Here is a 26,999-nt window from a genome sequence, read left to right as displayed (position 1 = left end):
CGTTTGGAACCTTCCTCGACTTCAACAAAACATACCTACATGTGGCCTGTGCCCGCTGCATCGTACTGTAACAGAATGATGTAATACGTGGCTATAACAGGATCATGTCCGGCTCAAAATCATGCTTTGTATGAAATATCAGTCAACTCCCACTAAACCATTCCGTCCCCTGCCAACACCATACCGTGACGTGACTGGACCGAGCCGACCAACAATATTTTGAAGGAGTCATTACGTTCATGTCATAGTCTGCGTAGGTAGCATAGGTACGGTTATCATATGGTCTACCATATTGAAACTCCTCTAAAACATACCCGTGTTCTAGATGTTTCACTTCATGTTTGACAGGGCCTGATACGATCATGCTATGATATGTTGCTGTCAACATTAGGTATGAAGTGGGCCTTGGGGAGCTAATTAATAATGGCTTCTAGGAGTTCTAGGTACTTACCTACCTACTTTATTTTTGTTTCTTTTCAGGTAAATATACAGGAGAGAAAAAAAACAATATTTAAATTAATAGTATATTGCTTTGCCTTATATATTCTTGCAATATTCGACTTCTTATTATTAAACCTAATATATGTATATTAACATCTAGAACCACTATAGAGAAATTGTAAGAATCTTCTTTATTACCCTTGAAAAGTATTTTCTCTCTTCCTTTTTCTTCGACATGCGGCGTAGGACAATTAAATATCACCCTGGAAAGAAAATTGGTTTGTAAACAAGACAATAAAATATGGTCATGACTTCATCAAGGACTATGAAATAAGCTTTTCATATCAATTTGTCAAATCATAAACAGTTAGGTACACAGTACACACACATGCCATCCATTATTGGCACAAGAAAAACTATATGAAACTTATTTGAGAGTTACTGTGGCAGCTTAGATAGGTACGCTATAACCATTAGAGTCATTATTAATAGTTCACTTCCTCGGTAGCGCTTCTCACATCTTAGTTAATTTAGAAAAGGGGACAGCTCGGCGTTTGAAACCTACAAGCTTGCCTAGTGTGTTTCTTTTCCTGAATCTCCACTTCGGGTCCTGTTGGCACGTTCCTGTTAATAATATTTTCCTTTGGGTGCCGGGATATCAATCGTGTCTAGGATAATGCTGAACTTATTCTGAAAAAAAAAAACTATTTACAACAGGAATATGAGAACAAAAATATTTTATTTTAAAGGTTTATTAAACAGAAATTTTTAAACAATATATATTTTAAGGAATATTATCAATATTAAGTATATAAGGCTCTATTACTTACATTTTTTCATATTTTTTCCCGTAATTAAATGTTGACAAAATTTGAAAGTTCCTTGGCTTTGACAGGAAAAACTTAACCATCGACAAAAAACTAGATTTTTTACCACCAAAGAACGAATGATTTAGCGCATCCCTGGTTTCCGATTCAGTGTTGCCACTTGCAAATATCGATTTGTTTAGACTTTGATTTCGCCGGGTAACACTAACGAGTCGCGCCGCGACTTTGAGTTCTCTACGCGGCTGTTGCAGTCGCGGGTACAAGTTATGCTATGGAAATCGACAGATTTGACAGCCGCGGAAATGGCGACTCGAGTCGCGGTCTAAGTCGCGGATGCAAGATGTGCTAGAGGTGCTGTTGTAATTGTATACACCGGATATCAATGTTCGTTGATATTCGCAAATTTTTCTTTGATAAATAAAAATCTCAGAATATCGATTTATCGAGGGTTTATATTTTTTTACTTCGCTCACGTTCTATCGGTAATTACTTTAAACCAAATATGTTATGAAGCAATTATTGCCGTGAGTGGTGTGGTCAAGGCGTGACCACCTGTCTATTAGAAAATTATTTTCTTGACATGAAAAGCGCCATTGATCTGATGGGCAAGGCCGGGCAAGGGTATTCTCTTTTCTCACGTATAATCTACAACTAATTTCAAGGGTTACACTAATCGTACCTTCTCACCTGATTGATTGACAATAAGGAAATCCCGCACAAACATTCAAACTTGTATTCAACTACATTTGGGGAGCTAATGTGAGGCATTTTAAATTGTTTATACGACAACGGTTTCACTCACTTGAATTTTTAGTCGCTATTATTGTAGCCAATAGCGACTAAAAAACCGTAGCGAAACCGTTGTCGTATAAACAATTTAAAATATGTCTCACGAAAGTTTAATATCGATTGTGAGGCATTTTATAGTATACTTATATGCGTATAGATTATTAGAGGCGAAATCTCTACACGACAGCTGTGATTCCAGAAATATGACAAGACTGTTCCCATCAGGCATTATAATACCTTAATGTTACTGTTATAAGGCAGCGACAACACCAACAGCACAATTACGGCTTTCCCACTTTAATGTACATGTAGCATAAGGATTCTTTTAGGCAGGGAACGCCACAATTTTCCTCTAAAGAAGCGTAATATCGAATACTATAAATTTACTGCTCAAAACGCGCAACTAGCAAAAGATAGTTATGTTACGAATTCACTTTTAGTTACTAATAGTTACACCATTCCAGACCTTTTATCGAACACGTATAGGTCGCATTTACACGCCCAATCACGATGACGACCTTCTAAATCCTATGATAAATTGATCATAATCAAAGATCGTCGTTCCAATTATGTGTATGTGTCAATGCACGATTCAATTGTGATCAAAAGTCATAGTGTGAAGGCATACCTACATTTTTCACTTGTTACCATTTTTCCCCATATAATTTAAGGCAGTATTCGACAAGGTTAGGGTTCAAGCTTTTTCGGAAAATATATTACCTATATATTGCCTCTCTTAGGGGATAAAATTGACATTCGAGTAAAACCCACACACAATAAACGACACCTGTCTATTACTTACAAGGTCACATCCTTAAAAACCGGACAAGTGCGAGTCGAACTCGCCTACCGAGGGTTCCGTACTATTTAGTATTTGTTGTTATAGCGGCAACATAAATACATCATGTGTGAAAATTTCAACTGTCTAGCTATCACGGTTCATGATACAGCCTGTTGACAGACAGACGGACAGTGGAGTCTTAGTAGAGTCCCGTTTTTACCCTTTGCATACGGAACCCTAAAAAACACAAAAGTGAAAAGTGAAACCACAATAGGTAATTCACTTTAGTTGTCATTGTTATTGTGTCTAGTCCACATTTATTTGCACCACATGACGTTCGAATAAACGTCATAGCGGCTACGATAGGACGTCATAATTAACGCTCACTTTAACGCGTGTCTAGATTTTCGGCATGTGAATTACAAGATGTCTGCCGGTTTTGGCGGAGCCAAGGTCGCGGGAAAAAATATCGCTCGTTTTGAATAAAATGCATTAAATTTCAATTGGTCGTGTTTGCATATATAGGTACTGCAAATTAATGGTCATTGGTAACCTTTGTTGTTAACGTTAGCATAACGCATTTTTTATTTGTTAAGAAACTGTCATCTACTTAACCTTAATTAATTGGACTTTACTTGAATTTATATATACCGGGTGTGGCCTGTAATATGAGCATAAAATTTAACTGTAGGCTGTACTCCTTATACTGATCAACATTTGTTCAGCGACTTTCGAAAATAACTTGTATTTTGATTTTTAATACACTTTAAAGGTTATTCAAAGACGCCTAGGCCAAGAAATAAGAAGTTATAGAGGGAAATGCTATTAGGAACACAATTTTTGACTCCGTAACTTTGTTTGGACTAGTTAGGAGGTGAACATATCAAAAGTCCCCGGCCGTAGCCCCGGTGCTGGGGGGGAGAGGGGGGAAAGAAGGTCTCATTTTTCGGTTTTTCACTAATATCTTGGAAACTTTGCGTCTTAGCGACATGACTACTGAGACAAACCAAAAGCTGATAAAATTTGTTACAAGTTTTATTCAGTCAAGTTTTTCGATATCTTGAATAGTTTTTGAGATATCCGCTCTTGAAAGTTTATTTAGGGCTTTCAATTTTATCTTGATATCTACATTAGTGAAGCTGCTAGGCCGTGTTTGGTATCATTTTCGTATAAATCGTGGGTGCTGAATTCATTTTTGGTATCACATTGACACCATTCCTTAGAAAAAACATATAAACTTTAAACAAATACCTTCTTTTTTTTAATTCCTCTTCACGCTTAAACCGCTCAACCAATTTAATTGTAATTTGGTATACAGATATTTCGAGTCCCAAGACAGGACATAAGATACTTTTTATCTCAATAATCATCCTTTAAAGTTATGAAATGGAGTATGGGGAGAATTCAACTTCGTCGACGAAACTGAATTCCTGAGGTAAATACTGCTTAAGGTAAAGTTTGAAGTCATGTTAGGTATCATTTTCATCTAAATCACAGATGTATACCATCCTAAATTTCACCTAAACCGGTTCAGCGGTTATTGACTCCTCATACAAACTTCCACCCCACTTTTCACATCCTCAAAAGATGCTTTTGGTTATAAAAACCATCCTATGTCCTGTGTCGAGACTGAAACTATTTCTATACAAAATTTCAACGAAATTGGTTCAGCGGTTTAAGCGTGAAGAGGGATTTTTAAATAGTACATTATTGCAGAGGCCGGGAAAGGGCAATTCGTGGATGAGCTTCGATTTTGTCGGACGACGCGAAGCGGAGTCCGACAAAGAAGACGAATCCACGAATTGCTATTCCTGCCGAGGCATATATAGTGCTTTTCTCCAAACATGCGAGGAAATAGGTTAAATTATAATTATTTAAGCATCAAATCAAACCTTCACATCCAAAATGTCAAAAACAATTTCCCTCTTTAATTAATTTTTAAAAGTTAAAGGCACAAACTTATTCTGCCATTCAGTACCATTCAATATTCGTTCATTCAATATAATTGTGCAATATAGTTGGTCAAACCAATTTTTCAGTCAGTAAGAACCAGGAAAACTATACCCATCCTTTTCTTTTGGGTGCTAGTACTAGTGTAAGACAAAGATAGTATGATTCTTTCTGTCTATGTTTGAAATGAGAAAGTCCATTGACAAACTATATAAGCTTTATGAACACGGATGAGATTAAAAAAAAAATATATAAATAATCTTTGATTTTATTAAGCAGTATTTGCACGATCAAACACGTGAAATGATAGCTGATCGGGTCGTGTAGAAGCGGCTCGCGGCAATAATAATTGGCTGTTTGCGTTTTTTATTATTAAAAAGTAAAAAACACTACAGTAATAAGTTATTACTGTAGTGTTTTTTTACTTCCCGTCCGCTAGAACAGGACAGCGATAGTTTGATTTTTTAAAATTAGAGTTTGACATTAACGGATAACTTCCCGTACTATTTTTGCTACAATAAGGTGAACATTTCCGAGCATATTGGAGAAAAATATATTTTTTTTAATTTTGGTCATACTTGGGAATAGTGTCAATGTGATACCATAAATGGATTCAGCACCCCCGATTTATACGAAAATGATACCAAACATGGCCTAACAGCATCACTGATGTAGATATCAAGATAAAATTAAAATCCCTAATTAAACTTTCAAGAGCGGGTATCTCAAAAACTATTCAAGAAGAAGAAAAACTTGACTAGATAAAACTTGTAACTAATTTTATGAGCTTTCGGTTTGTCTTAGTAGTCATGTCGCTAAGATGCAAAGTTTCCAAGATATCAATGAAAAACCGAAAAATTCGACCTTCTTACCCCCCTCTACCCCGCAGCACCGGGGCTACAGCCGGGGACTTTTGATATGTTCACCTCCTAACTAGTCTAAACAAAGTTACGGAGTCAAAAATTGTGTTCCTAGCATTTCCCTCTACGTTTTTTGAGCATTCATTTACTGACCTAGCCGTGTATTATGAATTTTGTTATGTTTAAGGCTTGACAAGCAACGTCAATCACAATGATATGGCGTGGCGATAGCGTCCATTGAAAATAATATTTATTTTGTATAAAATAAAAGTAAAATAGGGAGTCTAAATACTTCATAATTTTTAAAAGTTGTTGAACAAAAGTGTCATCATTTCAGGAGTACAATCTATGTTTTAATTGTTTGCTCAAGTTACAGGCCACACCCGGTATATCCCAACAAACAATTAGGTGACACTTAGCACTTATTTTATCACCTAAAGACATATAAAGGCTGTAGAATAGCTGTATACTCTAAGCTTACAGGCTCTGGTGACATCAAGGTCTTTAAGAGGTCCATGTATAGCTTTAAGATCCACAGTAGCCGTTTTGGCCGCTATAATGGATCTTAAGCAGCTAGTGTTATAGCTCAAAGTGAATTCTACCACCTTAACATCTATATGAGTAATAAGCAGCTGCAATTTTCACTTAAGGTTCTAAACAGGCGATAAAAACTCTTTTATAGCTCCGTTACTCGCAATCGCTTCTTAACTCTCTTGTCTCACTTACAGTCGAAAAGAGAAGTTATGAGTCACTTTTATAGATCATGTAGTCGCAGACGGGCGTTATTCAATACCTTAGTACATCTTATAGTGTTATTAGAGTCTTACTTACAACCTAAGCCTATAGCGCCACGTTAATATGACCGATGAATCAATAAGCAAAACAAAAACTGTTAATTAGAACGTAAATACTTAATAAAAATCGATACTTTTACTCAATATAGACATAATGTTAGTATTGTTGTATTTAAAACCGGACTTCACGTATATTGTGTAATTTTGCGAAAATTAAATACGGTGGACCACAATTTAAAAAATATTATATTCAGATAAATATGCAAAGGATTAGAGGCCCTTTAAAATTTTGTTAATAATACATATAGTTATTGACAGTGTAATTAATTTCGCCATCATAAATCCGCAGATAACACCGGCATCAGTGAACTAAAATAATTATTTGCTTTTATTTATCCGCCATTACATTTCACTTCAAGCTGTCACAGTGCAAGCTTACAATAATAATACAAAATGGAAACATCTGCAATCAAAGCAGGCAGGGCTAAGGAAAAAATGTGCAATTACCTTCTTGAGTGTTACAAATATTGACTTTAAATGCTAATATACCATCTAAAGCTGAAAGTATCATCTATATAGCTCTACACTACTACTCAAACAGTTAGTAGTCGCTTATTTGGCACCCTTTTAAATCCTAAGTTGTTAATCAAGGCTATTACAGCACTACTTTAGCGCTCTTCTACTACAACAGTTTGTAGTCACCTATATGCAACCCATATAGCTCCTAAAGAATTAATTATCACTATTGTAGCTCCACTATACCGCTCTTATGTCTCTTTTTTTATCCGCTAACCCTACTGTAGCACTGTTATAAATCTTATGGTGATAAAATTTGTGCCCAATCCGGGGTTAAAACGGGGTTATAGCCGGCTATAACTCCTATTTTTAGAGCACTAACTACACCTAAAGAGTAAATAGGCGCTTATATAAATCTCTTCTAACCCTTAAATTTAGCGCCTAATGTTAGTTGGGATATGTTAACAAAATTGTTACTAAGCAACGATTATTTAGAGGCTTTTCATTAAGCCATTTCATGCCTTGGCGCGTTGTAAAATCCATGGAGCATCCATTATTTATGTACAACTTTTCCAATTAGATGACATACTGATCTCAACATATCGCTTCCTTTTCGCCAAGTAAAAAATGGCCTGATTGTATAGGAGGTTCTTAAGTGTTTAGTGTGCTTACCCTTGGTAATGTTAGCCGAGTACTGCTTGATGGCGATCTTCTCGACAGTACTCTCCAGCCCGAAGAAATTCGTCACGTCGAGATGGGCGCTCTGCTCGAAACACGTCCAGTTCGGGTTCTCTGGGTGTACCTGAGAACAATACTTTTCTAAAATATATAAACACTAACATTCGTTATCGTTTACTGAAGTTGACAAGCCGATATAATGATGGTATGATGGAAAGGGACAAACGATTATTATCGGCTTGTGAACTTTAGTAAACGTTTATGAATAAGGGGGTAATTCTTCAAGTTTATATAAAGTAAAACTCGTAAAACTCGTGTTATAAGATAAGATAAAAAGATAAAAAATAGTTTATTCAAGTAGGCATATATAGTGCGCTTATGAACGTCAAATAAACCTAAACCGGCTCCAACCGTACACCTCTGCCCCGAGAAGATTTAAATCCCCCCTCAATTGGAAGAGGGTATATGTCACTTTAGAATGCTTTTGCTAGCGGTTTAGGGGCTCCAAAACCCTTTGTCACATTCAGGTCACTGAAATAGGGTCAAACAACAAAACGTTTGAAAAGCTATAAAACTACAGTTTCCGTCGGAAAAAACCTCTACCGTTTTCAAAGTCAAGCTGTATTTCGGTCTGTTTTTCGGGTGTTAATTTACAACACTAAGAAATATACCGTCTGGACGCCCTATAGGTACCGCTTAGCTGGAGAGACGAAGTGCAAAGAGACCTTATTAGCTAACTCGGCGCAGTAGACTGGACAGAAACTGCTTTAGCCACAGTAGCATGGCAGTATTTGATGTCGGAGACCAAGAAGTCCAAGAACCACTTCGGGTCGATGCGCCACAGCAGTAAGTAATCATAACTTTTATTCGGACTATTTCGCCGTTCGTACATGTTGAGTGATTTCGCACCCAACATACGTAGCTAACAAAATTATTATTAAATGTGTATGACTGTAACTGCAATTTTAATTTCAAACATCCACAAAATACTCGCATGCTGGGCTCTTATTATTCATAAAAAACCGGGCAAGTGCGAGTCGGACTCGCGCACGAAGGGTTCCGTACCATAATGCAAAAAAAAAAACAAAAAAAGCAAAAAAAAACGGTCACCCATCCAAGTACTGACCACTCCCGACGTTGCTTAACTTTGGTCAAAAATCACGTTTGTTGTATGGGAGCCCCATTTAAATCTCTAGCTATCACGGTTCGTGAGATACAGCCTGGTGACAGACGGACGGACGGACGGACAGCGAAGTCTTAGTAATAGGGTCCCGTTTTACCTTTTGGGTACGGAACCCTAAAAATATACAACTTTAGCTGCTGTCCCTAGGGTCAGCTCCGCCTATGTTTGCATTTATGCATGGTTGGAAACTACAAAATTATTCCGTGGATTTTGTGGAAATGATGATGTCATAATAGACTTTTTCATGACTGCAAATTATCGTTATTGTACGTGGGCGAAACAGCGGTATTTTACACGCAGCATAAGTAGCTAAATGAGCAATTTTTTGGATTATTCGTATTTTCTGAATCTGAACAACAAAGTTACTTTGTGTTCAGATAATTTGAATACCTACTTAAGCCATGCTGCTATCTGTACAGCAGAAGCAGCTATTCAAACACATTTTTATTTCTAAACTAGATAGGTACAGTCAGCAGCAGAAGTTGCTAAGCGGGCCAAGTGTTCAAAATGATCTTGACGCGACTTTATTGTTGAGAGAATAAGAGCGCGTCAAGGTAATTTTGAACACCTCACCCGCTTAGCAACTTCTGCTGTTGACTGTATTACGGTTTAATCTGCATAATTTGTGCTGACATAAACTTGATATTATATTGCACACAAAAATATTAGCAGAGCCAGCATAATATAATATGTGCAGTTCGTTCTGTCAAATATGATTAGAATGTACCTGTCGAAGTTCAAGTCATAATTTATATTTTTTATCTGTGCTGAGCTCCCGAGCGACTAAAGTTTGAAGATCAGAAACTTTTATCACTTTGGCAAAGTTGGAAAGAGTTCGGAGTAGAAATAATTCTTTCGTGTTACTGCAGCTGTTTCAGGCTAACAAACTTATAACAAAATAAGATTTTTTCAAAACAACTTTATATGTAAATTTTGCTTATTTGAACAGGGGAACTGTATTTTAAACTAGTAGGTACGAATCGCTTATTTGATGTAATTATATTTAATTTAACTTCGCTTTGCACCAAAGTTACTTTACTTGACGTTGACTCAGCATGCTATTTTATTTTACTCATATGTGTCTCCATGTCCCAACATCTCGTCACAACATTTGTATTAAGAGATTAAGCTGAGTCCATTCACCTTTTCCTTTGCCTTTTATAATCACCATAATTACGCAGTCCACAAGACAAAAATGAATTGATTTAAAATCCCCATAGTCACATCAGTCTTGTTAAGAACAGTTACAGCAGAATTTCTCGTCAATTTGGAGGCAAGTTTCGAATTTATTAATACCTAGCCCAGTTGTTTCCCACCGCTGAGCCTTCCCTCCCTTCCTTCTCCACTATTCCCCGTGTTGATCAAGATCCCCCAACCCCGCTGAAACCCATAAAATACTTATAGGTCTGCCTCTATCACAACCAGGGTTATTTCCAAATTGTTATATTAATCGGTTCAAAGCCAAATTCAAGAAAACATTAAAAGCCCAACTTCACGCCTTCCCAAGGAACAAAAACGTAGATTTATCTTTCAATATCCATTTGTATCCATCTGAAGTTGAGCGTCGAATTTTACGCCATCCGTCAACGTCAGTCTGCGGCAACAATGATTTTCATTTGTGATTTTTTACACTCGTGCTTTGTTATGGGGAATTTCCACAACATTCGTGATGCACCTATTTCTTTTACGCATATGACAAACAAGTACACTACACAAATCCCGTTCATGATATGAATTGGGAGGGTCAAAAAACTACCAGTAAATAGGTATTATACTTATAGGTAACTACGCAGGGGACTAACGCAAATCGTTTGTCACTCGGAAATTTATGATTCTGTGCACGGCAACCCCAAAATTTGACAGGAACAATGCCCATATTTGACGTAGTCCCTTCTAGACATAACATAGTCTGGCATAGTGGCAGTCATAGTGGCATGGTCTGGTTTAACTTGCACACAACTAGCAACAGGTCTTAAAAACGTGTATAATACGAATAACACTAGACCCTACTCGTAGTGTCGTGTTCCTGCCGGTGAGTAAGTTTGCCAGAGCTCAACGAGGGTGCGGAGTGTTAGGGTCGGCAACGAGCATTTAAATCACCTCTGGAGTTGCAGGCGTCCATAGGCACGGTGACTGTTTACTATCGGGTGGGCCGCATGATTGTTTGCCACCGACGTATAAAAACGGTATGACCCAACTTTCAATTCATGTTCAATGACAAATCGTATTGCTTCAAACGCATGTTTACAATCAGTATTGACTTACGCCGAGACGCTAAGCGCTACCGTCGTGTGTAAACATCTTATCATTTCAAAGCTATCATTGCTATCAGCTGTGCAATTAATCTAGGCGGCCCTGGCATGGATAGAAAGCGGAAATAGGGGAGTTTGTTTATTTCAAGTCATTCTGAATTTCTGTCAATACCAAGTTGGCGATAAGATTAATTGTTGCAACAATTAAAATAGATAAGATAGAAATGTTAGAGCAAAATCCTTAATCGCTGAAATTTATCATTTGTTATAGTTATATGAAATGTCCCCGTAAAGTGACCCGTATTTGAAGTGACTCGAGTTAAATGCTACACAACGAATGCTACTGCTTTTCACAAAACGCGCTCAATTTTATTAATCTCGATTTTAACTCTGTCAGTCTGTCACATTGTTGCGCAAATATATCCTCGGGAACGTGGTGCCGTATCTCCCTAACACAGCGTATGTCCTCGCAAATAATGTCTAAAATTTAAATTTAGTTATTGATTTTGTAAATATCTGTTATTCAAACACAATGTATATTGTAAATGAATGAATAAACGAAATGAAATGAATGAAAATGAGTTAAAGCGACAGGGTCGTAATCGTAAATCCTGTCGAGTTTTCTACCAGTCGTCCAATAATTACCAATTTTGTACTAAAATGATAGATTGGACAAATTAGGGCAATTGCAGTTCGTAATTTTAGTCTCGTTTAGTTCGCTAGTTTTTTTACCAATAGCGCAGATCTATCTCTTTTCATTACGTACTAAAACATAAGATAGTATAAAAGCACACGATAGTCTTAACTATTACTTTTGATTTTATTCCTGATTTATTCTTAACATTACATTGTAACATTATTCACTGAATACGAATGAGAACCTTAAGTAGAGACTTTGTTGATAGAATAAAATCCATTCAATACGTTAGAAGAGTACTAAAATATCACATAGTTGCGCGTAGTAGTGTAAAGAAATATACGCTGATATCAGCTAATTTCCTCAAACGTCAATTTTCTTTTGACCATCCGAACCATTGCTTCTAAAAGTGAAAAGGGAAGGCTATTGAAATCTGAACAAGTGAGAATTGAGGTACTGTCATAATATGTTACTCTTCGAAGGCCGCAAAACTATGTGACACGCTCTTATGGCTCTATTAAGGGGCTACCCAACGATAATGACCTTCGATCTGAATCCATTAGATTTCTTATGTTTTTTTGTAGCTTATTATATTAACAGCGGCGGTAACGGCTTTAAGCAATATAGTATACCATATTTAGTAAATATTTACTTCAAAGTTCGTTGTCTTCGAGATATTTGGCATCTGGCATTTGGCAGATATTGAACAATTTTAGGCTAAAAACTGGTTTTCTGGCCATAACTTTTGTGCGAACCCAAATATGTAGATTTCGTACGTGTAAGATCCTTCACTGAAACTAGATACGAAATAAGTGTTATTTTAGACAATGTTTAAAAAATTCATAAAAAAAACATAGTATTCATTTCTTTCAAAGTCCGGTGCACAAAACGGGAGATAAAAGATTGAAAAACCGATAACCGTTTGTCTTATAATTCTATCTGTAGTGCAAAAAAAGGACATTCAAAACTTATCAAAAATCGATGAAAACCTCGCGGGTAGCCCCTTAATAAGATCGTGTCAGATATTTTTGCGGCCTTCGTTGTTTAAAATATTATTACAGGCGACTTTACACCACTTACTCCGTCGACTCAGCGATCCAAAATGAGACTTGGTCTCCGACACAAGTCAGCGCCACTTTTCTCGGTCCTGTGCGACCTCCCGCCAATTGTTGACTGTGCACCACAAAAACGGAAATCTGACACGGCGGTTGTGTCCAATCCAACTTTTTACGGCCTGCGATTGAAAAAAGTAGGGTAGAAAGGGGTAATGGGGATCACTTAAGCAAGAATTAAAATAAAAAAATAAAATGAAACGAAATCTTTATTGCAACCGCCTCATAACAAAATCTACTTAATTGACTATTATTTGAGATCAATAATCGTCACATTACTAATCATCTTTGGCAAATATAAATAATAAATAAATAAATAAATATTGGGGACATCTTACACAGATCAACCTAGCCCCAAACTAAGCAAAGCTTGTACTATGGGTGCTAGGCGACGATATATATACTTATATAGATAAATACATACTTATATACATAGAAAACACCCATGACTCAGGAACAAATATTAGTGTTCATCACACAAATAAATGCCCTTACTGGGATTCGAACCCAGGACCATCGGCTTAGCAGGCAGGGTCACTACCCACTAGGCCAGACCGGTCGTCAAATATGAAAGTTACAAAAATTAACTGTTTTGACTCCCATTGCACAGAGGTATGGGCTATTGTGGTCACCTTGCGGGTAATGAGGATCATACAAAAATCCATCTTCTTCTATAAGTTTCACTGCTTTTTCCAATGTGTCAGAAGACCAGGAAGCTTTTGTGGTAGTTCTGACTCGTACTTTCGGCATCTGAAACCAAAATAACAAATTATATTATACCTTTTACATTGCGGGCAATGGGGGTCACCTGATCCTCATTACCCACAAGTATTTTATGAAGAAAAAAAATTAACACATGATACGTGTTAACAGCACGCGAGATTTTACTATGAAATCGGTACACTTAATGCACAAGTAAAGACATAAAAAAGTCACATATAAGTACATCAATAATTATAGTACTTACCGTCTATTTTGCGTACGTAAAAATTTACATCGGCGAGCCGCAAAAACAAAACACACCTCTTAATCCCGATGCCGTCGCCATACTGGCGCGGCGCTGTCGCAGCGCTAGCGCGGGGCCAGAGGGGGGCGGGAACGCCCGTAAACGTATTTCTAGTGTTTGTAGTTTTGGAGATGTGTGGGTGACCACCATTACCCGCTGACTCCCATTACCCGGTCTTCCCCTACCTATAGTACCAACTACCAACCACCAACCAACCAACCCAAGTACCAACTTTATATTTTTATGTCCAGTCACATTGTAAATAGCGAGCTCCATTCGTACGGACTTAAAGACGTAAGAAATAGGGATCAAAATCGTACAAAAAACCCTTTTATAGGCTCATGAGACCCAGTAGTATTTTATTTTAGTGCTCCCACGCGTTCCATCGAGCTGAATCCTTTCATCCTTTTGTTTTCCCTGAAAATAGGCGTTTATTTCTGGAATGGTCGTAAATCTCGGGCACTCTAGCGTAAATCATACACATTTAATTTTTAAAGCAGTTAACACCCTGTTAAGTGGGTGTTAGCCTGTTAGGGTGCTAAAAATATCTGAACTCGTTCTTAAGGTACGTCTACACTTGCTGGATTTCATTTAGCGTGGGTTTTAAATGTATTTTTAGTACAGGGGAAGCTTTGCGTATCTTATCAGGTTTTCCTATTATTAAAACGAATGAAATGAAAATGTTTGAGATATTTTTCTATCGAGCGAAAGTCAAAAAACTCAGTATTCGAGTAGCTGAAGTCCCATGGTTAGAGAAGCTTTAAGATTGCTAATTAAATTTTTGTGATCTAAAAATGCACTACGACTTTCCAAAAACTCTGTGTCTGAGCGAACTGCACCTTAAGATTTTAGGGGTGTAAAATTTAAGGCATATCTAACCACACCAGATGCGTAAATAGGCACATGCCAGCCCCAGTTGTCTTGTCGAAGGTTTCTTATGCTTTCTTGCAAGTCCGTTAGTTCGTTAAAATGCGATGCACATCGGAGAATTATGAAGTCACAGGATGCATTATTCCGCTTCCTCCAGCCAGTTACGTTTGTTATCGGGTCGTGATGCAATGTGGAAAGCGATCGCCAATGTCAGACGTTGCTCTTGAAATGGTACTGGTACTGATCCGCTATTTTTAAGCGAAAAAATGAGGTAATTCTCAATTTTTCCGATATTTTTTCGAGTAGAATTCCCAATTCCTCGAAGACGCTTAGAATTATAAGATTTTTTTTGGGTTTGGAAAGGTAAGTTATAATGTCTTCTTCTATCCTTTTAAGTTTATTTTAGTACCATCGCGTTACACTCCTTTTGCTATTTTGCGATAACATAAAACATTTTGTGTATAATCCACAAGTGTCAAGTAATTTACTTAGATGGAATAGCCGGAATAGGTAAAACAAAAGTAGGTCAACACACCTGGTGCTCTCATAAAAGTAAAGGCGCATTTTAGTAGCTAAAGTAGGGCATGTCCGCCGAATGCACCCGGGACGCTGGACCAAACTAGCCACAGGATGAAACTCGTGGCAGAGGAAGACCAAAACGGAGATCGCGTGTGGAACAGTGGAACACTCTTATCGGTAAAAAAAACTAAAAATCAATATTTAATTATCCCTACTGAATTTAAGGGATAATAATGTGTTGTTGTAACTGCCCATCATGCCCATGTGTTCTTTTGGAGCGAATGGGATGAGAAGTTTACCTAATACATTGGATAATTATTAACCTACATATATAGATCAGACTTAAATTTAATAAACCATTTTGCATCAATGTCCTACTGCAAAAGTTCCAGAAACGGATATCCTGGATCTTAAGACTATTTAGATAATGTCAGCAAGAAATGTTATCGTGTAAGCCCTGGGAGAGAGATTTACAGGAATCTTAAAAAACCTACGCTTAAGCCCTTAAAGATAAATCGCAGCGTTTTAGGAATTGTCTTTTATAGCAATAAGTACAGGCAAACGTTCGTAATATAAATCCCATTAGAAGATATGTACGTGATTCCTAAAATGTTTTAGAATTAATGCCATCTGAAGTATGTACCTGAATTTACGAAATCGAATTAGATGCTGTGATTTAGTGTCTTCAAGATTATTACTAACGTGCTACGGTAAATATCTACATACATTGTAAGCATGGAGGCAACATTGGGTTATTGGATATATTTTAGGTATTCTAAGTTCCAATATAAAGTACTCAGAAAGAATCATGTTGTTATTCATTAACTATTAATGTTACCCCAAATATTAATCTACTGTTACTGCCATTTATGGAGAGCCAGACTAGATAATATTTGTCTACAAAACACGAATAAAATTGTCCACAACTTAAAAGCTTATTAAACCCAACTAGGTGAATGCAACCTCGAAGCTAACGTAAAATGTAAACTGCCATGTATTAACGTTCAAACATCAGTGTCGCAAAGCGATTTCCAGGCCGGCTCCTTGCGAAATTCCTCGTATATACGTTCGCAGAAATTGCTGCGTGCCAAATGTTTGCAATAGCTGATGGCTACCATCTTGGAAAATTCGTGCAATTCGGGAAATGTTAACGTTATTTTTCAATTAATACCTAATGTCGAATGAGTAAAAATGTAATAATAATAATGAAAAGTTGACAGACCCAAAACTGCTTTACTTTAATTAAATCCTTGTCATGTTTCGAGAATTTTCGCACTAGTTTTTACTGCCGAGTTGCCGACTACTCAGCTCTAGCCTAGGTACTATTATATACATTGATACAACTCACCTACGATAAGACCTGGCGCATTCAGTTATAGCCACTCACCTACTGCTTTCTATTTCTGAGAGCGTCGCTGATGCCTTCACAGGTAACTCACGCAGCGGTGCAAATGAGCTACTTTTCACAGCGAATGTTCGATCACACTCATTGCAAATAAGCAGGTAAGCACGTCTCAATTATACTGTCAGGCAACAAAGAGCCTGGATTAGTCCGGTTACAAGCTCTACAAAGTTGATTCTTTTATATGAGCTCTCTTCATATACCGCTTCGATTTCCCTAATCTATCAGGTTACTCGCGGGTCGCGGGAGTCCGCTGGATGCGGGTGGCGCAAGACCGGTCGTTGTGGCACTCTCTGGGGGAGGCCTTTCTGTCCAGCAGTGAACGTCCTCTGGCTGATATGATGATAATGATGATCAGGTTACCAAGTACTCACGTAATATCGGCATTTCTCCAACACCACGACCCTGTTGGCGAAGGACTCGTTGGTGGCCTCGATTTCCAGCACTCGCGCCTTCAGGTCCAGGTGGTTCTTCTGGATGAAATAGATGTAGTCGACGCCGACCATCTGCGGACAAAGAGTTGGGATTACAAATCAGAGTTCTTGAAAACCTACCGTAGGAAGAAAATATACCGTAGGAAGCTAGGATGGAAGGAATGTACAGGCAAGTGTAAAAATATGGGTGTAGACAACTTATGAAGATACAGAAATGTCCCATAGTTGTTAATTCGCTGACATACGAGCTATGGGACATATTTTTGAGACGGATGATATGAGCACCCATATTTTTACACTTGACTGCTCATATGCCCATGGATAATGTACAACATATAACAAGTACCTTCTTCAAGAGATACGGCGCATCGACATTCAGCTGGCAACGGCGCGAGGTGTCTCGCTGGGAGTCGTCCTCGGACCAGCTATCTTCAGTTATCACGCACTCCAGGACCACAGGGATCTGCGGGCAGTTCGGAAACCGCCGCTCATATGCCTGTAGACAAAATAAAAGAAAGAATTGATTTCTTGATCATTCATAAGCCTTATTGCAATTAGGTACATAAGGTTTACAAATCAGTCAGAACAAGTGAAAGAAAAGGTCCACGTTTCAGCTCGGGCCAAAATGTGTTTAGTAAGTCTGTCTGGCTAGTGGCTAGTCACCACTATACAGGTCGTACTTAATAGACACAATACCTACCCGTGAAAACAGGTGAGTAGGTTCGATAATTTTGTAGATTTTTTTGGCGATTCCAAATGGGGGACATGTTTCCAAATGGCGAAGCCATGTATATACTCGTATGTTTGCGAGGTCTTCAGCTCACAGAGCTCAGTAGTATTAGTTGTGAGCACAAAATTTTGTTTGGGTTACAGACTTATATCAAAATTTGTCCAATAGTTTCAAAACAAATGACTGACGGATAGAAAGACGCACGAGTGATCCTATAAATAATATAAGGGTTCCGTTTTATTCCCTTTGAGGTACGGAACTCAAACAAATCATAGGTTTTGGTTGGCTGCATATTTAGTTATACAGAGAAGGTCACTTGTTAGGCCGCTATTTCCTTCAGTCTGCCGGAGAAAATTAAACAGGAAATTTGTTTCGAGCAGCGTTTTTAAAAATATTATAAAATAACGAAACAGCAAGTTTCAATGTGACAACTTTTCTTATCAATCGTATGTATTTCTACTATGAGGTGTGCAATAAAGAGTATTGTATAGTTTGATCGAAACAGATGAACATTCGAAGGTGTAATCTCAAGAAGAGTTAATAGGCAATTAAGTAGATCGTGCGGTCCCGGAATCCTTATCAGCTTCATTAATGGCTAGCAATTAACAGTTGATAAGGTAATTAACAGTTTCAACGCAACGCCGAACTTGCAAGGCCATTCTAGACATGTAGGCATGACATTTGGTATTTACTGTTTCTTCTGGTTCTACTAAAACGGCATCGGCAGTAAAGAGAATTTTACTCTAGTCTTTCGTGGATATCATGTCGGCTGTACAGCTGACGGGAGCACCCCGCCGAGAGTCTCGGCACCAGGGCCGTCTTAAGCTATGTCGGGACCCTTGGGCACATAAGAATTTGGGGCCCTTTTGGAAAGTAAAGAAAGCAAATTAAACTAACTATGATCTTCTAATTATTATGGGTAATCAAATATGCTGTTACTGTCCGTCCTTCGGGGCCTCCTGAGGATGGGGGCCCTGGGCACGGGCCCCGTGTGCCCTTATGGCAAAGACGGTATACTGCTCGGCACCGCTCCGATCCAATCGGAGAAGCGTGAGACGGAACGACTAATAGCGAGATAAGAAGGGAGCAGCATGTACACACTCGTCCTCGGCCTGTCTCGGGGGCTCTCAACGAGTGTGTACAACATGCATCACAGTTTAGTTGAGATTCCGCATGTTGCTCCGGTGTGTGATCGAACTGTGCAGATAAAGCGAGATAAAGCGATGTACAGTCACCTGCAATAATATGTTACTCTTCGAAGGCCGCAAAAATATGTGACACGCCCTTATGGCTCTACAAATAAGTTCGTGTCAGATATTATTGCGGCCATTGTTGTGTAACATATTATTGCAGGTCACTGTACCGTTTATACTCGTACCTTTGAAGGCCTACTGCGATCAGTCATACTACTGACTCATACATCTCTATCACTCTTGCATATTCCAGTGATAGAGATACAGATAACAACATTTCGATTTTCGCGGCAGACCTCCAGAACTCCATCCAATGTGAAAACGGCCTTAGTCGATTAAACTGTAGCAAAAGGCTGTCAAATTAACTTAAATTTATTGAGTTTTGGGCAAAATTTAGTATCCATTGCAGACCTGTAAAGTAAGAACGGGATGCAGCTATCTGTACATAAGTTCTAGTAAATGCATTACTTAGTATGATCCATAGCTAGCAACGATAAAGTCCAATCCGATCATTCATAAATGTAAAAAAGTAATCCTTTCCGTTCAAATCACGACTGACATTGAGAGTGCACCTGCAACACGACACTTAATCGCGTTTTATTCACAGCCCGGCTGCATATCATTGCGCAACTGCAATCGGTTGATGGCTAATACATTCCTAATATAATGAAACGTTGCAGGCTATCATATATGCTTTCAACACGAATAAATTATTAGTGTCCGACCGAAGGTTCGGTTTCGGTTTCGGTTTCGGCCAGTTTCGGCCAAAAAATCATGTTTCGGCTGTAGTTTCGGTTTCGGCCAAAAAACGGCCGAACCTTTCGGCCGGGCCGAAACTTACGAAATGGTACTTCGGAATAAGACTAAAAGTTGGAGAATAAGGGCCAGTTGCACCAACCACATTTGACAGACTGATCAACGTCAGCCGGCGCGCCCCGGCGCTTTACTATGAAACTTTCTATACATAAAAATTTAGCGAACTCTTTAACGATACGAACAGTTTGGTGCAACCGACCCTAAGTAGGACAACAATATTAATACCTACATATTATACTGATTCATGTATAGGTACAGAAATTAATTGGTTTATTATAAAACACAATTCCACTAATCAGGGCGACGGTCGACGCAGTCTTAAAAGAGGCTGTCAATACCTATAACGCACACACTGTCTAATTGTTTCGGAGTGATGAGTGATTTTACCTCAATTTACTATTGGTTTGTGTTCCACATGTCCTCTACTTCAGCTTAGCCTTTCGCCTCGGTGCGCCATGCTCGGCCTGCGGTCTCGCTTTTTAATACAATGGACATTGGTTGGAGTCTGTGCTCAACTTTTTATCCTGAAGCCAAGCAGGGCTTTGACTTCGCATGAAAGTTCGCCTCACTAGGGCAATTCGGACTTTTAGGCCCAGGTGAAGATTGGTATCCGGCCTTGCGATATTGTCAACAAAAAATTTGCGCTCACGTTTTTGGTTGACCCTGTATCTACATGTTAGCTTGACTGACGAATGAATAGAGTTATACCAAGAACATTTTGCAATGATTTTGATAGCATACGCAGTGCGACTAGTGCAAATGTTATTTATACGTCATAATTTCATAGAAGCTTTGACGTTTATAATAACACTTGCACTGCGTGTGTTATCAAAATGTTGCAGAATTATCTTGATGTAACTCAAGTAATTTTCTTAAAAAACTGCTTAAGTAACATCAATTTCAAGGATATTGGGTGTTGACAGCCCCATAATATGTGTATATAAAAGGGGTTTTATGACATTTTTTCAACGATTTTAACAAGTCTACAAAAGTTTCGGTTTCGGTTTCGGTTTCGGCAAAAAAACATGTTTCGGTCGGACACTATAAATTATAAACATCAGTATTTTTACTTAAATTTTGCATAAAATATGCGACTAGGAATTAGCATAAAACTTGCAAACAGTGCCTTAGGTAAAAACCAGCTAAATATTTTTTATAATATTTTACATTGATTACGTATGCAAGTAATTATATCAGAGACTCGCACCTGCAGACAAACTGTGTAAACAGTTTTGCAGGGAACTGAATTAGATAGTAAGGTTATTTCTTGTATTAATAATAGTAATAAATAAATAAATAATTTGACTACAGGAACATTAGAAGTAGAGTCCGTCTAAGCCATGTCTAAGCTAATTGAATAAAAAAAGGGAGGGGGGGGAGAAAAAAATATGACATTTACGATGACATCATTGCAAATGCCACGGCATACGTCCTTGTGGGCTCAACGAGATAGTATACAAATTACGTTTAAAACTTGAAAATTCCATACGGCACTAACACTATCCTCTATAGACGAACGTTGTGGAGACCCCGAGAAGCAGTCTGTGTAATAGGTGCGGCATATGAAGACGATGGTTACACACAAGTCAAAATACTGTCACCACCTACTGCTGTGACAAGTCAGGAAGTGAGCATATGGCTCGATCGATTTAGATAATGGCAGGCAACTGCGACTTACCAACTTCATGGAGGAAGCGACATGAGGAAAATCCTCTTCAAGGTAAATCACAGCGGTATGGTATGATCTAGGTACTATACTATCAGCAAACCAAACGTACGACTGGGGTCGTAGGACTTCTCATTCACACTCGCGTGGTCGTACGTAGAGCGAGAGAGATTGTAATATGACCCCGGTCTTCGGTTTGGTTTGCAGCTACTATAACAGCAACTGCTCATTAGTGGACGTTATGTCTTTGTTATAATTATAAGGTTTATGAATTGTCAGTAAACAGTATAGACGATGATGTAAAATACTTGCAGTTTTGTCTTTCGATAGGTACCTAATATAGTAAAAACCATCTACACAAACGCAGCGCAACAGCAGACGAAGTGCTGAAAATCAACTGCAATTCTGCACGATCAGTTTGTATCGAAATCGAACATGAAAACATCGTAAGGAAACCTGCATAAATGCGAATAAATTCAGATTGTGTGTGAACTCTCCAATCCGTATTGGTTTAGTAAATTATGGGGACTCTATAGTCACAGGAGACATTGTGTCCAGCCGTGGGACTTTTAAACGGTCCGAGATTATGAGCATATTGGTTGCGTAGTTTTATCTTCCAACTGTACCGAAGAAAAACTGCCCTACATACAACACCAATAAATTATTCGCGACGTCTGCTTTATAAAGAATACACGTGTAAAATAAAAAAATAATCTGACTTGATACATTATGGAGTAGTATGACACGTGCCGATCCTCACATAAATCGAAACATGTACTGTGCTGACACGAATCGAAGTCATCAATAATACATAAGAGTCTAGCAATCCGTATATTTTACAGAACAGAGTCGGAACTCGGAAGTCGATTTCTGATGACGTGACTTCAATTAAAATTTAAGAAGTGCAAAACAAATTGAACCGATTATCCACAGAATTCGGCACTCAATTTAGATCACTATTCGCAATCTAACATCGCAAACTCAGTGTAACCTCTTACTAATCAGCTGAACTTAAGCCAAGATAGGTACTTTTTCGTGCTTCTATATAAATAAATGTTTAATAAAAATGGAAACTATAGGTCTAGATTAAGAGAAGAAACTGTAACAATATTTTTTGTATGACCGTTTGTTTCATATTTAAATAAATAAATAAAAAAAAACTATTATGTTGCCGGTGAAGTCGGCAAGGTTATCCTAAATATTGATCTTGGCTTCCATTTACACATTTATATATTATTGGCGTTATTTTTTGTGCCAGATCAAACGACCAAAATATTTGACACTGAGACTGAGCCTTCATCAAAGACGATTACTACTACACCAATCTCTCAGTTTTGTAAGAGTCTTTACCACTTGTCTCGACTAGAACTTAGATTAGTTTGCCAACTTGCGAACTGTCATCGAGAAACGCAAACACTTTAACGATGTGTTTTATTTGAAACATCTTGTGAAAATGATGTAAGAACTATGGTTTTTAGTGGATATGAGCTCTTTTGTAGGTGGACTGGGTTTGTTGTTTGCGGATCCCTGTTAGTTCTGCGTCAATTCTAAGAATGATGGCAAAATAATTGGATCCGTGTGGACCTTGTGACCAGAACCGTTATTGTACACTCAAAAGGATTCTTAACTGGTATCTGTGATATAAAAAATCATCAAAAAATACTGAAAGCTATTACAGACTACACAAAATTGGCTGTATTATATATTTTCTGTCGTGTCGTACCAAAAAGTCGAAGAGCTGGCGCAGGATAGGGAAAGCTGGAAGATACTCCACCGACAAGAGAATAACTCTTAAGTTAATGATGATGATATATATTTTGGCTGATCAGACAAATTAATTTACTTTAAAGACACTGCACCTACTTAATCTTTCTGGTTTGACCCATTGGTTGACTGGTAGAGAATGCCTTAAGGCATTAAGTCCGCCATTTGTACCTTCATGTATCGTGCAATAAAGATTAAAATAAATAAATAAATAAATATTTTTATAGAGCAACCATTTTTTTTTAAACAGGGAGATCCGCTATCGCCGAAGCTCTTCACCAGCACTTTAGAGCACGTGTTCCAAAAACTTGCACCGCGTTGGGGAGAGAAGGGCTTGATTGTCGGGGAGAGGAGGCTGACCAACCTTCGCTTCGCCGATGATATAGTCTTGTTTTCCTCAACTTCATCCGAGTTACGTCATATGCTAGAAGACCTTAGCAACGCAAGCCTCGAGGTTGGACTGAAGATGAATATGTCAAAGACCAAGGTCATGACAAACAGCACAAAACGTAGGATCGAGATAAACGGATAACACATCGCATATGTCCAAGAATACCTTTATCTTGGCCAAATAGTCTCTTTCCAGGCGCGACAGGAGAAAGAAGTCCAAAGACGCACCGAAAACGCCTGGAAGAGCTATTGGTCAATGAAACACCTGATGAAGGGAGACCTACCTCTATCACTCAAGCGTAGGCTCATGGACATGTGCGTACTTCCAGTTCTCACCTACGGTGCTCAGACCTGGTCATTGACGGAAGCTCAGAAGTCCAAACTCGGGGTTTGCCAGAGAGCTATGGAGCGCAGCATATTAGGTGTAAAATTAAGGGATCGAGTCCGAAACACCACGCTGCGCTCTAAAACTCGAATAATAGACGTAGCTCGGAAAGCGGCCAAGTTAAAATGGGACTGGGCTGGTCATGTCTGCCGAATGCCGGACGACTTGTGGGCCAAGTTAACCACAGAGTGGGAGCCCCACGAGTCTAACCGGGGAGCCGGCAGGCCTCGTCGGCGATGGCGGGATAACTTGGACTCCTTCTTGAGAGGCTGGCCAGATATTGCACTAAATAGAGACGAGTGGAGAAAGAGGGGGGAGGCCTTTGCCCAGCAGTGGGACACAGTGGGCTCTGAATAAATAAAAAAAAATAATAACCATTTTTTTATACATATACCTATTGAATAAAATATGGCAGATCAAGTTTTCGATCGGTGATGTTACTGTCAAAGTAAAAAAATTAAGTTCAACCTCAATAATAGTAATAGCCCAATTGCTAATTTGTTTCGATACGTTTCTCGGTAAAAAGTGGAATGCTAGCTGAGCGAATTAATAAAACCGCAGACATAGGTCAGACGCCATTTGCCCTACTAATTAAGAATAGCTGCGGAGTTCGGAATGTTCACTTTGTTTGGATTTGGATCATCAAGCAGAAACAAAATCGGTTATAATATAACTATTTTTTAGCAGATACGTCGCAAGCTATACCACAAATATTTGAAGAAAAAGAAATCAACGCTACCGCTACGGGCAAGATTCAATTTTGAGACCTTTTGGAACACTTGACCAATACGACCTTGGTGGTTTGTGGATGAAAAATGTGGCGTACCTTGCCAAAAGGGTCCTTATGCTCCATTTGCATTAGGACCCTTCTCTGATGGAAAGTCACAAATTCTGGTTAGAATGTACGTTACGAATTAAAAGTCAGGATCTAAGGATTTTTTGTTATGTATGTTATACGGAAACCTCACGTGTATTTTGCTAGTGACCGAAACTATGAAAAAAACACCTACCACATGAGTAGATACTTTTCTCGGTTTCGTTAAACATAAATCTTCACTCTGCACTTCAAAATAGCGACTCTATTTAACGACAATAGATAAATAAACAAGATTTTCTATATACAAAACAATATTTCTTAAAATTAGGTCGAATGAAAAAAATTCAAAAAAATACGGAGGGGGGAGGGGGGTATCGAAAATCCTCATCAAATATCTCCAGGGGGGAGGGGGGTTCAAAAAGTAGCCGAAAACACCTCGCGTGATTTGTGCACAACCCCTTATCACGTCAATAACCGCTTAGAACACACGCCCGGCGGCCACGGAATTATCTCTAAATATGTAAGTACATTTATAATATGTATGTACAACAAATACAACACTCTACACTTTTTTACTACTCGTTGTTAATCTTCCCACGCTCGTGTCGAGGGCTATTAGTCAGATAAAAGGACAGCGCACTGTAATTACAGTTCAGCTCAACCTTGGGTTCAACTGTCCGATTGTGAACAATTCCATGGAACGTGTCGCGTGCCTTTATTACTACCGCCCGCTAAATTTGCTGAATAAAGATGACAGTCCATTTCCAACGACAGCTGCACTACTGTCCATTTTACTATGGAAATTGACAATGACAGCGACGCGTTCAGTACCGGTAGTGCAGCTGCGGTTAGAAATAGAATGTTACCATAAATGTGATGGTTCATTAAAGAGTTAAAATTAATAAGTTTAAGAACGTTACATCTGTCATCTCATCTTATTAATAATGGGGTATAACTTAGAATCGGCAAGCCGAGAAGGTGGCACGGGATTTTTCCACCTTGCTCCGGGCGTGGAGGTTGTAATGGTTCCTCTACACGATGGGCCAGCGCCGGCCACTCCAAGGGACGCAGCCATGCGGTAGAATGAGATAGCAATATCACTTGCTCCCTCTAACGCATATATGCGTCCCCTGGAGTGGCCGGCGTTGGCCCATCGTGTAGAAGAGCCATAAAGGCCAGCGTGTGGTGTCGCATGACACGCTACCTTCGAGACTGCTTTGGCCCTTATTAAAGAACGCCTTCGGCATTCGCAGCAACGGAGTCCCAGTAAAATGCTCACGACCAAGATCCTGTGTCAACGTATCTTGATGAGCCATTCGTACGCCACTCCGGTTATAAATAACTGTACAACGCTGCAAGATGGGCATCCAGCGGATGGTTGAGAGTCTATAATAGTGTCGGCTTGCCCACAAGACCAAAGTTCTACAGTTCTAACGAAGGACCCATGAAGTTGCGTGTTCAAATGGCTAAGAATTAGAATACTATTACACTAGAATTGAAGGGATGTTTACAAAAAAAACATAACTGACTACACTGGTTGACACCTGAAACGATTAACAATGTTCTTAAAAAAGTGTCAACCGCTCTAAGCAGTTATGTTGTTTTTGTAAACATCCCTTCAATTATTTCTTACAATTCTACAACAAACTAATAACAATGCTAATTACATCTCATCTCATTCCCAGCTCTCATTTACTGTATAATTATACATATAATCAATATCTCAATTAGTTATTATTAGACCTTTCGTGACAACGAATCATTTTAACGCCTAGAATCTAGTCAGAACAACAACTTAACTCAAGGATGATCCATAATACTTACAAGAAATGTTTACATAATAATTTTAAGTCCGTCATTAATGTACTTAGTTACTAATTTGACGCGACGTCCGACTCTTAAGGTGACTCGTGACTCTACGTGCTACCCGGTTTTCGTAACATAATCTGTGCATAATCTATGTGGTGCTATACTACTATCGTGATGTGGTTTGGTAATGAATTGATCCCGACAAACATTTTCATACAAAGCGACCCGTTCTCTTGAGTGTATTTCGTCCTTAAGTCTCCTACGCCCGGTAAGGAACGAGAATTCAACCAGGTTGATTCGATAATCGAACGTCCGGCCTTCGCCAGCGGATATGAAATCGAGATTACAAAACCCGCAACCAGACAATGCTTAACCTCT

At 38.6% G+C, this 26,999-nt stretch overlaps 1 protein-coding gene and 1 long non-coding RNA gene across 2 annotated transcripts in view; both read right to left on the bottom strand.

Annotated features, from left to right (window-relative positions):
- LOC134669972 (protein real-time) overlaps window positions 1-26,999 on the bottom strand; it is a 90,195-nt gene that overhangs the window by 42,190 nt on the left and 21,006 nt on the right. Inside the window, exons 2-4 of the mRNA XM_063527618.1 lie at window positions 17,398-17,547; window positions 16,992-17,123; window positions 7,631-7,760 (exon numbers count right to left, since the gene is read on the bottom strand). Of these exons, the coding sequence (XP_063383688.1) occupies window positions 7,631-7,760; window positions 16,992-17,123; window positions 17,398-17,547 (412 nt within the window). The remainder of the gene's footprint in view (window positions 1-7,630; window positions 7,761-16,991; window positions 17,124-17,397; window positions 17,548-26,999) is intronic.
- LOC134669764 (uncharacterized) lies at window positions 13,012-14,003 on the bottom strand. The gene is made up of 2 exons (XR_010098975.1): window positions 13,788-14,003; window positions 13,012-13,570 (listed from the first exon to the last, which is right to left on the bottom strand). It is a non-coding gene; the product is annotated as an uncharacterized LOC134669764 (long non-coding RNA).

Source organism: Cydia fagiglandana, chromosome 13 (assembly GCF_963556715.1).
Source record: "Cydia fagiglandana chromosome 13, ilCydFagi1.1, whole genome shotgun sequence".
Lineage (NCBI taxonomy): Eukaryota > Metazoa > Arthropoda > Insecta > Lepidoptera > Tortricidae > Cydia > Cydia fagiglandana.
The sequence above is the reverse complement of the archived record's forward strand: the minus strand, read 5'-3'. Positions and strand labels throughout refer to the sequence as shown.